The sequence below is a fragment of the Anas acuta genome, chromosome 9 (assembly GCF_963932015.1).
Source record: "Anas acuta chromosome 9, bAnaAcu1.1, whole genome shotgun sequence".
Classification (NCBI taxonomy): domain Eukaryota; kingdom Metazoa; phylum Chordata; class Aves; order Anseriformes; family Anatidae; genus Anas; species Anas acuta.
In genome coordinates, this window is record NC_088987.1 from 13,226,275 (window position 1) to 13,240,195 (window position 13,921).

Sequence of the window (13,921 nt, forward strand, 5' to 3'; positions counted from 1 at the left end):
GTGAGTCATCTGAACTTTTTTTTTTATCTATTGGAATTCAAATTTCATTTTTGTTTATTTGGAAGTGCTTATAATACATATTGAATTACAGCAGTATAACTGTACTGGATTCCCATCAATCTTGGTACTTCTCTTGCCTCCAGCTTGCTGGTATTTGAGCATTGTAGAGTGGCTTAAACCCTCTCAGTGTCCTATATGGAAAGGAAGCCCTGTGCACCTTTTGGAGGTAGGAAACAAAAGCACCAAATCTTGATCGTGTGCTTTTGAATTTAACAGGTGTGAGATAAATCTTCAGGAAAATACTCAAGCACTGGAGAAAGCCTAAAGTGTTCTGTGTACACTCATGTACATGTTATTTTCTCATGCTTTGTCTGTTAGTTGGTTTGGGTCTTGTGAGATATCTTACACTGTGATATAGGATCTACACATCCAACAGGGGCATCCAATTTTAAATGCCCCGTTTTTGTGTACTTTTTGGGGGAAGGGTGTTGGTTACCCTTGGGTGACTCACCATGGAAGTCACAAAGGAAGTCAGAAGGTGAATTTGTGGAAGCACAGAATGGTTGAGGTTTGGAGGGTTGATGGGAGGTCAGCTGGTCCATCCTCCCTGCTCAACAAGGTCACCAAGAGCCCAGAACTGGACATAGTGCTCCAGGTGTGGCTTTACCAGTGCTGAACAGAGGAGAAGGATCACCTTCCCTGGGCTGCCTTCGCTGCTAATGGCAGATTGCTGGCTCAGAATTTTCTGTTATCCAGTCATGTGCCCTTTTGGGACACCATTTCCCTGCAAGTTCATGTTCTGTGCTAAAAATCCCAATTTTCTGTTAGCTTTCTCTGTACACTGAGTGGGGCTTGAAAGCACTGCACACATTTCACTGTGCTGCTCTTAAAGTGAAGTGATGTGGTGCATAGTGTGCTGCTTTACTGCATGGTTGATAAAGCGTGATTGATTCTTGAAAGTATTGCTAACACTGATTGAGCATGTTGTTGGAGCTGGTAGCTCATATCCAGTCATTTACCACAAAAAGGTGATTAGTTTTTGTTAAGTGGATGCAGTCATAGTTATTGAAGTGTTGGTATAACTCTTGCTGTTGACTATGCACGATGTCTCTGCTTGAATTTGGCAGTCCTTAAATGAATAAGACTTAACATTGGAAAAGGACTTGTTTGGGATTATGAGGTGTTTTTAAAATCAAAATGTTAAGTTTTCACTACCCTCCAGCTTGACAACATCCTGTCTGATTTCCTTCATATTTCCTAGGACTGTCTGAGGTTTCAGACAAAGTCTGAGAAATTTCAAACCAAAAGAAAGGCTATTTTTTTTGGTGGTCTTGCACATCACCGTCAGAAGTGGGCCAGATGAGTGCATGAATGGATCTCAGAAGTTTGTGTGCCATAAGTGGGGAAATGGCTTCTAAACTAAGAAATTTGAGTCAAGAATCCTTGGCTAGGTATGGTGGTTAAAAATAGATACTTCAGTTGTCATTATTTGTGGTGTCATTTTTTAAACAAAAAATGAGTCAGCGATGAACCAAGCATAGTGGGGAGTTGTGGTCATAGATCTGTTATGAGCATCTTTATCCTTGTTTTCAGCTCTGTTTTCCCACTGTTCCAGTTTCCCTAACACCAAACGGCCATAATGGTACCTTTCTAGCATCCTGAGAATAGTCAAAATGAGTTCTACACAGCAGAATAAGACAAGGCAGTTTAAGACAATGCTTTCTTGAATCTTATTTTTTCTTTAATCATCAATTGGCCCTTGACTCTTAGGTTGAACACAGGTTACATATACCAGTAAATAAATTTTGCTTAATGTCTTACTAGAAAGATCACGTTGAAATTTATAGGTAAAATATTAGAGGTCTGATCTGCAGTTCAGACTTGAACTTGGAGATTTATAATCTTTACCTGGTTTCAAGAGCAGAAATGTTCAAACGATAAATGACATTAATGGTTTTATAGTCCTAAAAAGATCCACATTAATCAATCACTGTAGTAAATCCTCAAAGCATCCTTCCTTTCACCAGGTATACAATATTGCAGTCGGCCTGCCATACATGTTTAGAAACCCACAGCCTGCTAATGTGATTGAGGTCTGTCCCAATATGTGCAATGAATCAAGACACCAGGAGAAGTTAGGGTTTTACACCCTGTGTGGGGTCCCAGACCTCTCTGATGGCCTGGCAGTAACATCTGCCTGAGGTTCTGAAGCAAAGGGAGAACCTGGCTATTTCGGTACACATTGTAAGCAGCACACTGCTTCTGAATTAGAAGTGATTTCTTTAGGATGCAGGAGAGAAGATTTAGAATTTTCTTATAATGTACTTGTCTCTGTGAAAAATGTCTTTAAAATATTTTAAATAAGTGCTACTGCCCTGATAATTATGCTGTTTGCTATTGTTACAGGTCTTGAATTTGTTACTAGTCTTCAGTGTCATCACTTGACTTGTGTTCAGGAAAAAAAACACATGAGAAAGCATTGATTTTGACAACAACTGTCAGCAGATGATAATGGAAGTGATTTATAATCTCATTCAAGAAAAATTGAATGCATGTGTTCACCAGTCTTTTCTAATTATTATACTGCTGTTATTTACAAAATAGAAGGTCATTCGGACCTCTGTGGAGGTCTTGACATTGTTATTGACGTATTTAGTTAGTGATTGAAAAAACCTACTGCATTATTTATGCTACTATGATAATGTGAAAGTATCATGGTCTTCTGATCTCCTACATAATTTTGATTCATTTTCCAAATTTATTTTGGAAGAGAAAGTTGAGGCATTTTGCCTGTTGAACTAAATGCTCATGGTGATGGTGAACGGAAGCAAAAATGTCTTATAAGGATTTATATGTTTTGCCAAACGTTGATGAACCTTGGTTTTGTTGCACTTAATTACAATTTTAGGCAAATGTTTTCTGTGTAGGTATAACAATGCGTATAACACGTATTTGACCCTTCTCATATAAGATCTGTGTCACGTTTGTAGCATTAACCCATTGTAATAGAGATGCTTTTTCCTGTAAATATATCCCTGAGCATACTCAGATGCCAGCTTACAGTAATGGAAACAGTTTTTCTCAAGAAGATGTGGAGTAAATACTGTGACTTGTTAGGGAATGTTTCCTCCATTTATTTTCCTGAAGCTTGGTTCTTAAGATATATCTAATTTCTAGTCCTTCTCTGACTGCAGAGAAAGGGAGAGTTTGGCCAGGAGCTGTCAAGCCTGTGACCCCAAGGTTCCTTGTTTCCAACGTGGATGTTCTGCCTGGCCCTTTACCATCCTGGGGTTTGTCCCCAGCTCAGGTAATCCAGCCTTCAAGTCTCCTGAAGGGGAGGAGGGAGCCACAGGGAGCACACAATGGCTTTGAGAAGCATTTCAAATACTTTGAGAGCCTGTAAAACAAGAATAGTTATATACTTTATTTACATAGTTATATAATTAATGTAGTATTTTACAGACACCAAATCAGTGTTAAGTCGTGGAGTAGACAAACATTAATCTTGTTCTGTCTTAGTGTTCACTGCCTTCTTTTGGATATACTGCATAATACCAACCACGTGAAAACTACTGAGAAAATTCTGTTTGCATTATCTGAAGACTGGAGACAAAACAGTTTAAAGCTGTCTTCAGGAGGAATATGTCGACAGGCCTGCTGGAATGAATATTTCAGTAGTCTGAGCTAGTGCCTAAATACTTCAGTGTTGATGCCCACCTCTGAAAGAATGTTAAACTTGAAAATGAAGCTGAATTACATGCTCATAGAATTACTTGTGTGACCAAGATACCCCTGGATCAGGTCTGGCTCAGGTTCCTGGTGATTAATTAGAAATTTTTATTTGTTTGTATATAAAGAATGAGTGTTTGCAGTCTACTTGGCCAGTTCTTCAAAATCATTCCTGCATTTTTGTAGTAGTTATAATTGCAATAATGATGAAATAGTTCCCATTGCAAACAGTGACTTTGGAAGTAGGCCCAATTTTGGCCAAACCCTTTCTGTAAGGAGTAGCCTACTCTTCGTTCATTTTATCACAGGGGCATCTTGAGAATCCTGCTGCTGGACAGCTGAGGGTCACTTAAACCAGCGGGACTGACTGTGTTGGCTGGTGATCAGACTGGCTGCTGTTAGTGCAAAGGGTTCTGTCAAGGAGTAACGTACAGATAAACGCTGTTAATTTGTTGTTAAAATGTCTTTTTTTTTGTAGCTCCTTGCTATCTTACAATCACTTACAGAGTGAATGAAAGCGCCACGTGTTTTTTTTAGACTAAAGATAGCTAGGGAGGTACCTGTGTCTGAGAGATGTTCTTTTCCAGACCAGGGACCTACCCAAATCAAAGATAGGATCCCTCTGCCTGTCAGTCCCTGCTGTCAGAGGTAACCAGCCTTCATCCCAGCCAGTGACGGAGTGGTCTCTGACTGGGCTGGCTCAAAATGAGCCTTGTGTGCTCAGCCAGAGCCTGGCATTGACACTTCCATGGCTGCTTTGGCTGCAGCAGGCTAAGGAGAACCGCCTCTGGGCTTTTTTATATGTACCCTGGTTTCTGTAAAACGTACAATCTTTCTGTGCTTGACTACTGAACCTTTGAAGAACAAACCTCGAAAGGTTGCTGGTGGTTGTGTTGTGAGCTTGCAGCAGTAGGGAAATTCCAGCAGTATTTTGGTAATTGCTTTCGCTTCACAATGGGAATAAATAATAAACACATAACATGCAATACCATTTTGATACACTGTAATTAATTTGAAAAGTGATAAGAGAAATTTGAATTGAAAATCTTTTAATTGATTTTCTTCGTATGCTAACTTTAAGGTTACCTAATCTTTCTGAGAGCTTTTCAAATGACTCACTTGGATTGATTCCCAATGGAATTTTCCTTCCACACTAGATTATTGTAATTAATTTAAAAAATTGAGCTTAGCCTTTCCAGGCTGTCAATATCTATGGACAGATGTCCCAATAGTGGCTGACTGTCAGGAGTGATTAGAGCTGAACCTTGGGGTTGTTACGGGGGAGAAGGGGCGTGCTCGTTACTCCTCAGGTACTGTTCATATATTATTCATATATTTATTGTTCATATGTCTAACCATTGGTTATTAAGGGTGTTGTAGAATAAGGCACCAAATTCTCACTGCTCTTAGAGTTTTTAATGTGGGAGAAGGCCTTGTAGAACGTGATTCATTCAAGAAGCTGCTGGAGGACTTGACCATTGCATGCACCCTGTTGATGCCTGAAAAGTTGCCTCTTACACTGCAGACAGAGCCTACAAAAGACAACAATGTCTATTCACATAAACCCAAAGCCTCCTAATACAATGCTTGCTTTTCTCTTTTCAAGAACCAATTTCAGGGCTGTTTGCAGAATACTCCAGAACAGGGTTTTTAAGTAATGCTTTTTATAAGGGCATCCAGGAGTGCTGCTTGGCCTTGTAAAGCATCAGATTGGACTCCTTTTAGAAATGTGCAAGAGGAGGTTGATTACAGCTGTGTAAATTGTTCTCCTGTAAGTTGTGGGTGCTTGAAACCTGCCCCTTTTTGACTTTGAGAAGCTTGTGAGAGTTGACATCCTATGCAATACTGAAGATCCCTATGACTATCCTACTTCTCCCCAGGCACCCCACTTGTTTGTATGTATACTTGAAAATGGCTTTGCACTTCTGAGCTTGGAATGGGGTCTGCGTACCTGCTTACTAGTCCGGCTCCCTACATGGTTGAACTTACCATGCCGTTAGGTCCTCTGAGATCTTTCTTGGCTTCTGTTCCTTAGAGAGGAGGAAGTAACTGTGCTTTTCATCAATGGAGATGTTACAATTTGTGAACTTCCGTAATGATACATGATTTCAGTGGAGAGACTTAGGAAGCACTTAAGTTACAGCTTTGTGATTTGCACCTGCCCATTCTGTACTAGTATGACAATTTCGTTCCTGTTCTGGGTAAGCATTGCCTCAGCAACTCTGTTGCATGGCTGAAGTATAACTCATTTCTGGTCTTCTTTAATCTTCCCTTGACCTTGAAATGACTGCTTGAAGTTTATAGCCCACTTTTTAGACAGGGAATTTATTAGAACTTTCTGGATTTACTGATTTCATCTCCTAGCTTTCTGAGGTTCTAAATAACCTCAGATTTTTCAGATTAATAACCTCAGAGTATTTTCAGATTGGTAGCTGAAGTGTCTTATCCCCCTGTCATTTTAGAGGAGGCTGAATTTCCTTGGCTTTAGGTGCAGAACAGTAGCACACCAAAGCATGCAAGGTCATTGAAATGGATGGAATTAAATGAGGGAACTCAAATCAGATTTCAGTGTCAATTAATCCACATCAGAAATAAATTTCCATTACTTCTGCATTCTTGCTACAACATTGCTACTTTCCTGTTGATTTTTCTTTTCTTTTTTTTTTTTTTTCCGGATTGTTTGAACAGGATGGTGAGATGTGCATAAGTGTAACAGGAGCCCAGATGTTTCATGAAGGTACAGGATGATCTATATCTCAGTATCTTTGTAGTCATCCATCATTTTTCAGGATTTGTTTCTTGTAGTTTCCTAATGTGAGCTTTTCTTCTTACAGCACTTTGTTGCGTACGTTTCTGGCTCATTTGTATCTTGATTGCAAAATTGAACCTAGAAATACTGCTGTAATTCAAGTCATGATTAAAACCAAGTATTTTTTCCACAGGCAGCAGAACATGCAGAGCCTTGTATTGTCTGGATTTAAGTTTCATGTGTTGGTTCTTTGATGTCTGATTAAGTGTCAACTTCAACAGAAGCATTTCCTGCTTCTGAAAAATCTGTAATACTTCTTGGTAGAATCTAGTATCTAATAACAGTTCTCTATGTATCTGCCAATTTTCACAAGACTTGTAGGAAATGGATTTACATTAATCTGTCCAGTAGATAAAAGTTATGAGACAAGAGAATATTCACCTCCTAAGTGAAATACAATTCACTTGGGTTAGCAATTGAACTAATTATCCCATAGTTTGTTTATGTGTGGCTGAACTTTGCTACTAGCAAAATGTGGTGTTTGTAATCTGTAACGTATTACAAAGAGAATATTTAAAAGAAGCCAAAATCATAAGTTACTTGCTATGTCTTCTCCTTGTGATATATTTCTTCCCAGCTATTGCCTCTCTTCACTGAGTATAAGATTTTTTTCAATGAACTGCAGACAGTGGTGATGAGCAAATTGTGCGAGGTTTGCCCCTGGCTTACATTTTATCAAATGTGATCCCACACATCTTGTGAGCGTTGGAAATGAACATTTCGCAGTAATGTGAGAGCAACATGTGGCAGCCCCTCTGAAGGAGAGGGTGCTGTATTTGCATCATGAATTTGGTCATTGGCTTCGTCAGCAGAAAATAACAAGGTTTTTGTTGGTGTCTTCTGGCATTTTGGTGACCTAGTGAAAAGGGTGTGTCTGACTCAAGCAAAATGAGTTCTAACAGCAGGCATGTAAGTCTGAGAATTGAAGCCTCATTGCCCCATAACTCATCATTTCTTGCTTCCCTCACTTCAGACTTCGCAGCTGGAAGCAGCAAACCCCACTTGTTATCAGAAGCGTGGTGGTGGGGTGCGCGTCCTGCTGCCGGCGGGGTGTGGTGTGGCAGAGCGCTCAGCCAGGCTCTGGGTTTTTGCAGAGCAGGACTGGGTTACAGCTTGGGGAAAAAAGTCTGCTGGAAAATGTATCAGCATTTCAGTATTAACTCCAAGCTCGATCACTGGAAAGTCTTGTAATTTAAAATACTAAGCTTCCCATTACAAAATCAAAGAAAATTACTCTCTGAACTGGTGAAAAGGTCTCTTGCTTCGGGGAGATAAGATGCTCTCAGTATCTAGAAGGGCATGACATTTTTCCCTTGTTTGATTGTATTAGGTATATTAAATATGACCTCAATGTTTAAGGTTGCTCAAGCTGCAAGAGTTCAAAAGATTTCAAATGAGATTTTTTTCAATTTATTTTGTTAAACCTTCGCAATAATTGTAAATAGTCATCCTTTTAAAGAACAAATATTAAGAGGTCAAATAATCCATATATACATATATATGAGTCTGTATTCCATTACAAAGAAGAGTTCACAGGAGAAGAAATGTAGCTAGTGCTTGTTGGAAAGATTCGTAGAATCATTGGTGTGTAAGTTTAAAAAAAAAAAAAAAAAAAAAAAGCTTCAAGCCTAATGAAAGTGTATATAATTGTGGAACATCAAGTATTCAGATGATGATGTATGAGGAATACTAGTTTTCAGCTGTAGGTGTTCACTGTTAGAGGGTAGACATGATTAAATATCATCCAAGAGAACAAGACAAATGACCTTAGTGGTGTTATAGCTAGTGAAGTGTGATTTTCTTTCAGTAATATAAGATTGTCAGGCTTATTTTCAAGTTTAAAAATCACAGAAGTAAATTAACTTAGTCATTCTTTATGTTGATTCTCGAGTATTCTGAGATAACTAAAAGTTGAATTTAGGAAAAGAGCAGTGGGTTTTCAGTTTCTAGTCTTTTTTGTTGTTAAATTTTTTTCATGGGTGTCTCTAGTTCTGTACAACTGATGTTTGGTAGTTCTCTTATCTTTCCTAACATTAGGTATTTTTTGTTTCTGTGTCAAATTCTAATGTTTGCCAGTGTCAGTAGAGGAGTCTCAGCTTTTATTAAAAACAAAACAACAATGACTAAAGACTTTGCACTTAGTTGGAGGTAACATGGAAGTAGTAAGTAATGTGTACAAGGAAATATATTTTAGAAAATCCAGTCCCAGTTTCTAGTTGCAGTGGTTTTCCTTTTGGTGGTGACATTGGATTCATGAGCTCTGAGTGAAACTGATGGTGTGGACATCAGGATGAGAGAACATCCCTCCATGTTCTTACAGTTCTGGCAGGTGGGTTGTAGCAGTAGAGCCCCTGTATTCCAGTTCCAGAAAACACCATATTGTATCTTAAATGACATTCCTTATGCTTTTTAGCATACACCACCACATTAACTTATTTTTCATAAATACCTTAGCTGGAAGTTTAAGATGATTTTCTGTACAGGAGGGTGCTCTCTACTGTCAACTTTGTGACTGCCAAAGTTTAGCTAGTAAAATGTAGCCTTTTATCACATTTTACTTTGCAGAAAACTGTATGTTTCAATGAGATGTTAAAGTCAGACCACATGAAGAAAAATACAATTATATTTCTCTTCTACTCATCCAAAATCTGAGTTCTAGCAACTGGAAGTAACTCAAGAGCCACAGGAGGGTTTGGTCTTTGCATGCAGACATCTGCTGTTCTTACCTTCATGGGTGCAAGTTTTAAAACCATCTGTACAAACCAGAGTAGCAGAGGTGGGATGAAATCCCTTGTCCTTGCAGAAGCAGAGGGGAAGAATGAAGATCTAGTGATTACGGTAACACGAAGAGCTTCCTACTGGGAGGGGTGGGAAGAGAAGCTACAGAAGGGCCTCTGGCATCTCTGCTGGAACTGCACAGGCCCCTGTGGCAATGGTGGAAGCAGCCTGACAAGCTGGGCTTGGGCTGAGCTGCTGATGGAGGCCAGGGCATCCACCTGCACACAAAGCCAAGAAGTTTAATCTGGGGAGCATTTCCAGTGATTCTTGGCATACTGATCAGAAGAGAGGCATTGAAAAGCCTGCAAGCCTCCCCCCCCCCCCCCCCCCCCCCCCCCCCCAAAAAAAAAAAAAAAGGTAAATAATGTGACCTTGTGACCTTCTGTTCTTCTGTTTCATCAGATGGTTGGATGGTTCATTCACATTCTTTTTAATGGACTAGGACTGGTAAAAATTTTCCACTGAGAAATACTTTTTGCTCAAGTGTTGTGGTTTTGTTAGATTTGCAGGAAGATGGAAGTATTGGTTTAAAAAGAAAACCCAAAAGTTAAGGTTTGGCAAGTTAAACAGTCATTTTATTTCTGTGGTCTCAAAACTACAAATCAAAACAAAGAGAGTATTATCATTTGGCTGCTTAAACTATTGATTCATAACAAAAATGATGACTCTAAATCTCTCTGAAATTCTCAGAGAAAAGCCAAAAAAAACCCTTGAATTCTTCATCACCCATCTGTATGAGAACAACCTTGCTTTTGCAAACTGCTCTCTTAGTTGGTTAAAGCTGTCTTAATCCACAAGTGACATGATTTGAGATGTACGTAATATGAAAATCTGAACATTAGTTACATGATGTAATCCAAGATGGATCTTGCAGAAATCTGTGTTGGCAATTTGGTGCTGGCAATGTAGCCCAGCTGACCCCTCTCTCCAGCTCCAGAGGGTTTGAAAGAACATATTTGTTGTATATTTTCATTTGCGGAGTGTTTTCGTTAATTCTTTCAGAAGTTTAAAAAGAATGGAAATAAAATATTTTATTTCACGAAGTTGTGTTTTAAAGCAATGTGGTGGTGTTCCCTGGTGAGACCAGAACAATATACACAGTGCTCAGTGCTGAGTGAGGGGACTGGTTCCTATTCTGACCATGGACGGCATGTCAGTGTTAATCCAATATCTGGCATTCAGTTGCTAGATTTGGATCCCTCACAGCATATTATATTAGACCGAGCTGTAACTTGTACACCCAAGACTGATGTTAGATGTCATGCTCGTACAAATTCCCACTTGTCATATTTGATTTGTCTGTTTTGTTAGAGGAAAATATCTTCTAGATTTACATCACAGTAGATTTCCAGGAGGAGATGGGAGAGAGAAAATTGTCCTGTACTGCCACAGACACACCCATATGCAACATAGTGGTGCAAAGGGGCAGAGAAAAAATTATTTGAAGACTTTGGTGTTCTGGAATATTCAGCAGATAGTCAGCCAGGACTTGATAAGGATTTTATAGTAGTGGTGAAGTACAGAGACGAGCAATAATTTGTCTTCTCTGGGTTATAAAGGAAAACTGGAGAAGGGATACCAAATTCAGCACTGTGTGGGATGATGGATTCTGTGTGATTAAGGTTTCTAGTAGTGCCATACCGGCAGTAGGATTTTCTTTGTCTTCTTTTTGTGTTTGCTTGAGGATTTAAGTGTAGGTGAAAATGTTATATATGACTTATTTGTGGATTAGCAGGGAAGAGCTTTGTCTTACTATTGTCACTTAAAGCTGTTAGAGCAAATAAATGTGGCAGGATGCAGGAGCACTGCCAGATCCACAGTGCACAAAGGATAAACGCAAGCTTGCTTTCTCCTGCTCATGTGTGAAATCCCCTGGGAGGCTCCAGGAAGGGGACAGCAAGGGCAAATGGCTGAGCAGTGTTAGTGCTGAGAACCCAGAATCGAAGGCACTGATAGCTCCTAGGACTGAGTTCTCTTTTGATTCTGTTTCTGCAAGGGAAGTACACTGACTTTATTGACAGTGATTTGTTCATGCTGAATTCTTCTGCTCATTGCCTTGTTCTAAGGGAACATTGTCTAGTTAAAGGCTGGAAAGCTCCGTTATTTTCTGATTATAAGCCTGTTCAGAATCCTAGTAGGACATAAGACTCTGCTCTCTGTATATGGGGCAGATGTTTCAGTAAAATTTGTTGACCTTCAAACTCCAGGTATGTTTCTAAATAAAAGCTGGTTTTGACAACACTTCTGTCAATCTCTTGTATAATTGATCTATACTGAAGTGTCACCATTTAAGCCAGTTTCCAGGTGTACTATAATCTGGTATCTAGTGGCTGTTGGCTTTTCTTTGCACTGCCTCATAGTTTGGTCATTCTAATGCAGACGGCTAGTTTCTAGGTCCTGGAAAGAAGAATAATTTCTTTCTCTCTCCCAGACACCTTCTCTTGCAGTAAACACCAGCCGCAAGGAGCAAGCTGACCTTTGGGCAATTGTAAATCAGTTTCTCCATTCAAACCCAGTTTTCCTTTCCCTTCCTTTCATACAGGTTGATAAAGTGTGTGGACAGCCCAAACAAGAAGGGAACCTGTCATCAGACCATATAGTGCCAGTGAAGGAAGCGACTGAAACCCAGGCACTTGTGATGGCTCACGCTAGTCTGAACAATAAAAGAAGGTAACCCTAAGCCACAGTTGAATTCAAATAAATTCTGCCTCACAGTTAGTGTTGCTGGTTCCTTGTACCAGAGTGTTTCAGCCAGAGATGCAGTTCTGTCATCTTGTCTGTGTGCGCTCCAGCTGTTGCCGTCACTGATAGTTACACTGGTATTGCATTGCAGGTTTCTCCAAGAAAAGCTTTTTACAGGCCAGACTTGATGTCATTACTCAGCACCCAGGTGTTCATTATTTCCAGAAGTTTTCAATAAAAATGATGAAAGCTTTTCTGTAGTAAGGTCTGAGTACTTTCTACAGTTGAGTCTGAATTACTTAAAATACAACTGCTCCGAAGGAGTTGGGCTTATCTGGGGCAGAGATGAGAAGGAGAAAGGAGTGAAAAGGCAAGATTGATTGCCATGACACAAAGTCCCTGATTTCACAGGGCTGGGGAGGAAGAAACAGGTTCTCCCTTCTCACTGATGTAGGCAATAAGATCCCTTGTGTGGCTCCTGGATTGGCTTTCTGTAAATTTGAAGTGGGGAGGGAAGGATGTCTTTGCAATGCTGCTGTTGATACATGAGTAGATGTCAGAACTAACTGACTATAAAATCACAATGACATATTTTTGGCTAACATGCTGTTCTCAGTAACACCAGTGTAAATCTGGAACAACTTCAGTAAAGTGAGTGAAATCATGCTAGGCATACGCATCTAGCTAAGAATGGTGTCTGATCTTCCCAGGGAGCCTCTGTGTGTCCCTGTATGTTGATAACTGACATTAACATTTACGTAGTCTGGGTTCTGGTGACCAAGTTATGAAGATGAGGTTTTTATCCATTGCTATTTTGTCATCTGAACTTACATGAACAAAGAACTGTTTTAATTAAGTGACAGCAAGAAGTTAATTTTTTTTTGAGTGATAGCAGTATTTTTATCTTTTTGTAATTAAAACGTAACTTTTTGTGCTAGTGCTTGGAACCTACAATTTTTAACCATGAAAATTGAATATCAAAGTACAGAGCACTAAGAAAATCAATAAATGCAGCAGTAATAGTCCAAACAATAATTACAGTACAATTAACAAAATATGTTTTTAAAAATACAGAGTTCTTGGCCTGTCTTCTGTATAATACACTGACTTTGCTGGGACTTATATCCTGGCAACTGAAAAGGCAGAATTAGCAGTCTGTTAGGGAGATAGGAATTGGTGTCTTCAGTGGCATGACAGCAATTCTTTCTCACCTGGAGATCTGCTCCCTTCCCAACCATCTAGAATTATTGAGATGTTGGCCTTTTAAAATGTGAGACCTGCAGATGGAAAAGAAAATATATTAAACATATATTAAACCTGATTTGTTATAAATAGGCTTTCTCAAAATTGTACACTAAAAATTAAATTATCCAAAACATCTAAACTAAGGCCACCCTTCCAGAATTAGGATAAAGTGTTGCTAAAATATAGCATTGATAAGTATTGTGGAGAGCCCACGCACCAAAAGTTAATGATGGAGCCATAATTAGTAGGAAGTGAAGAATGTTTTCCATAACTTGCTATAAAACACGTCACAAAGCTTGTACTTTGCTTCTGTGATTGTGAAGCAGTAAACAGAATGAAATACACAGTGACTGGCTGCTGTTGTTTGCAATTTATCATTTAATCACACATATCAATAAAAAGTAATTTTAGGTAATAAAATTTTATAATAAAGGGTAAACTCATCAGTGCAGCGGGTTGTACAAAAGGTTATTTAGTGACAGATAACCGCTGCAGGGGGATCTAGGTTATGAGAGTAATTACATGAATCTTTTTTGGTGCTGTTCCTTCTGGCAATCTGGAAAATAAGGAGCAATTATGTCAGCTGTCAGTTTAGGTCCTAGGTCACACTGGGAATTGGCCCGATTGAGTCCCAGTCTGTTGGTCAGTGTCACAGATAGTCCCTCCAAATGATCCTTT

General features: G+C 39.3%; 1 protein-coding gene across 5 annotated transcripts in view; it reads left to right on the forward strand.

Moving 5' to 3' along the window:
* Positions 1-13,921, forward strand: part of LOC137861127 (glypican-5-like) — a 418,126-nt gene that overhangs the window by 162,954 nt on the left and 241,251 nt on the right. For all 5 annotated transcript variants that reach the window (XM_068692225.1, XM_068692226.1, XM_068692224.1 and 2 more), the window contains one exon: positions 11,859-11,986. In XM_068692225.1, coding sequence (XP_068548326.1) covers positions 11,859-11,986 — 128 coding nt within the window. The remainder of the gene's footprint in view (positions 1-11,858; positions 11,987-13,921) is intronic.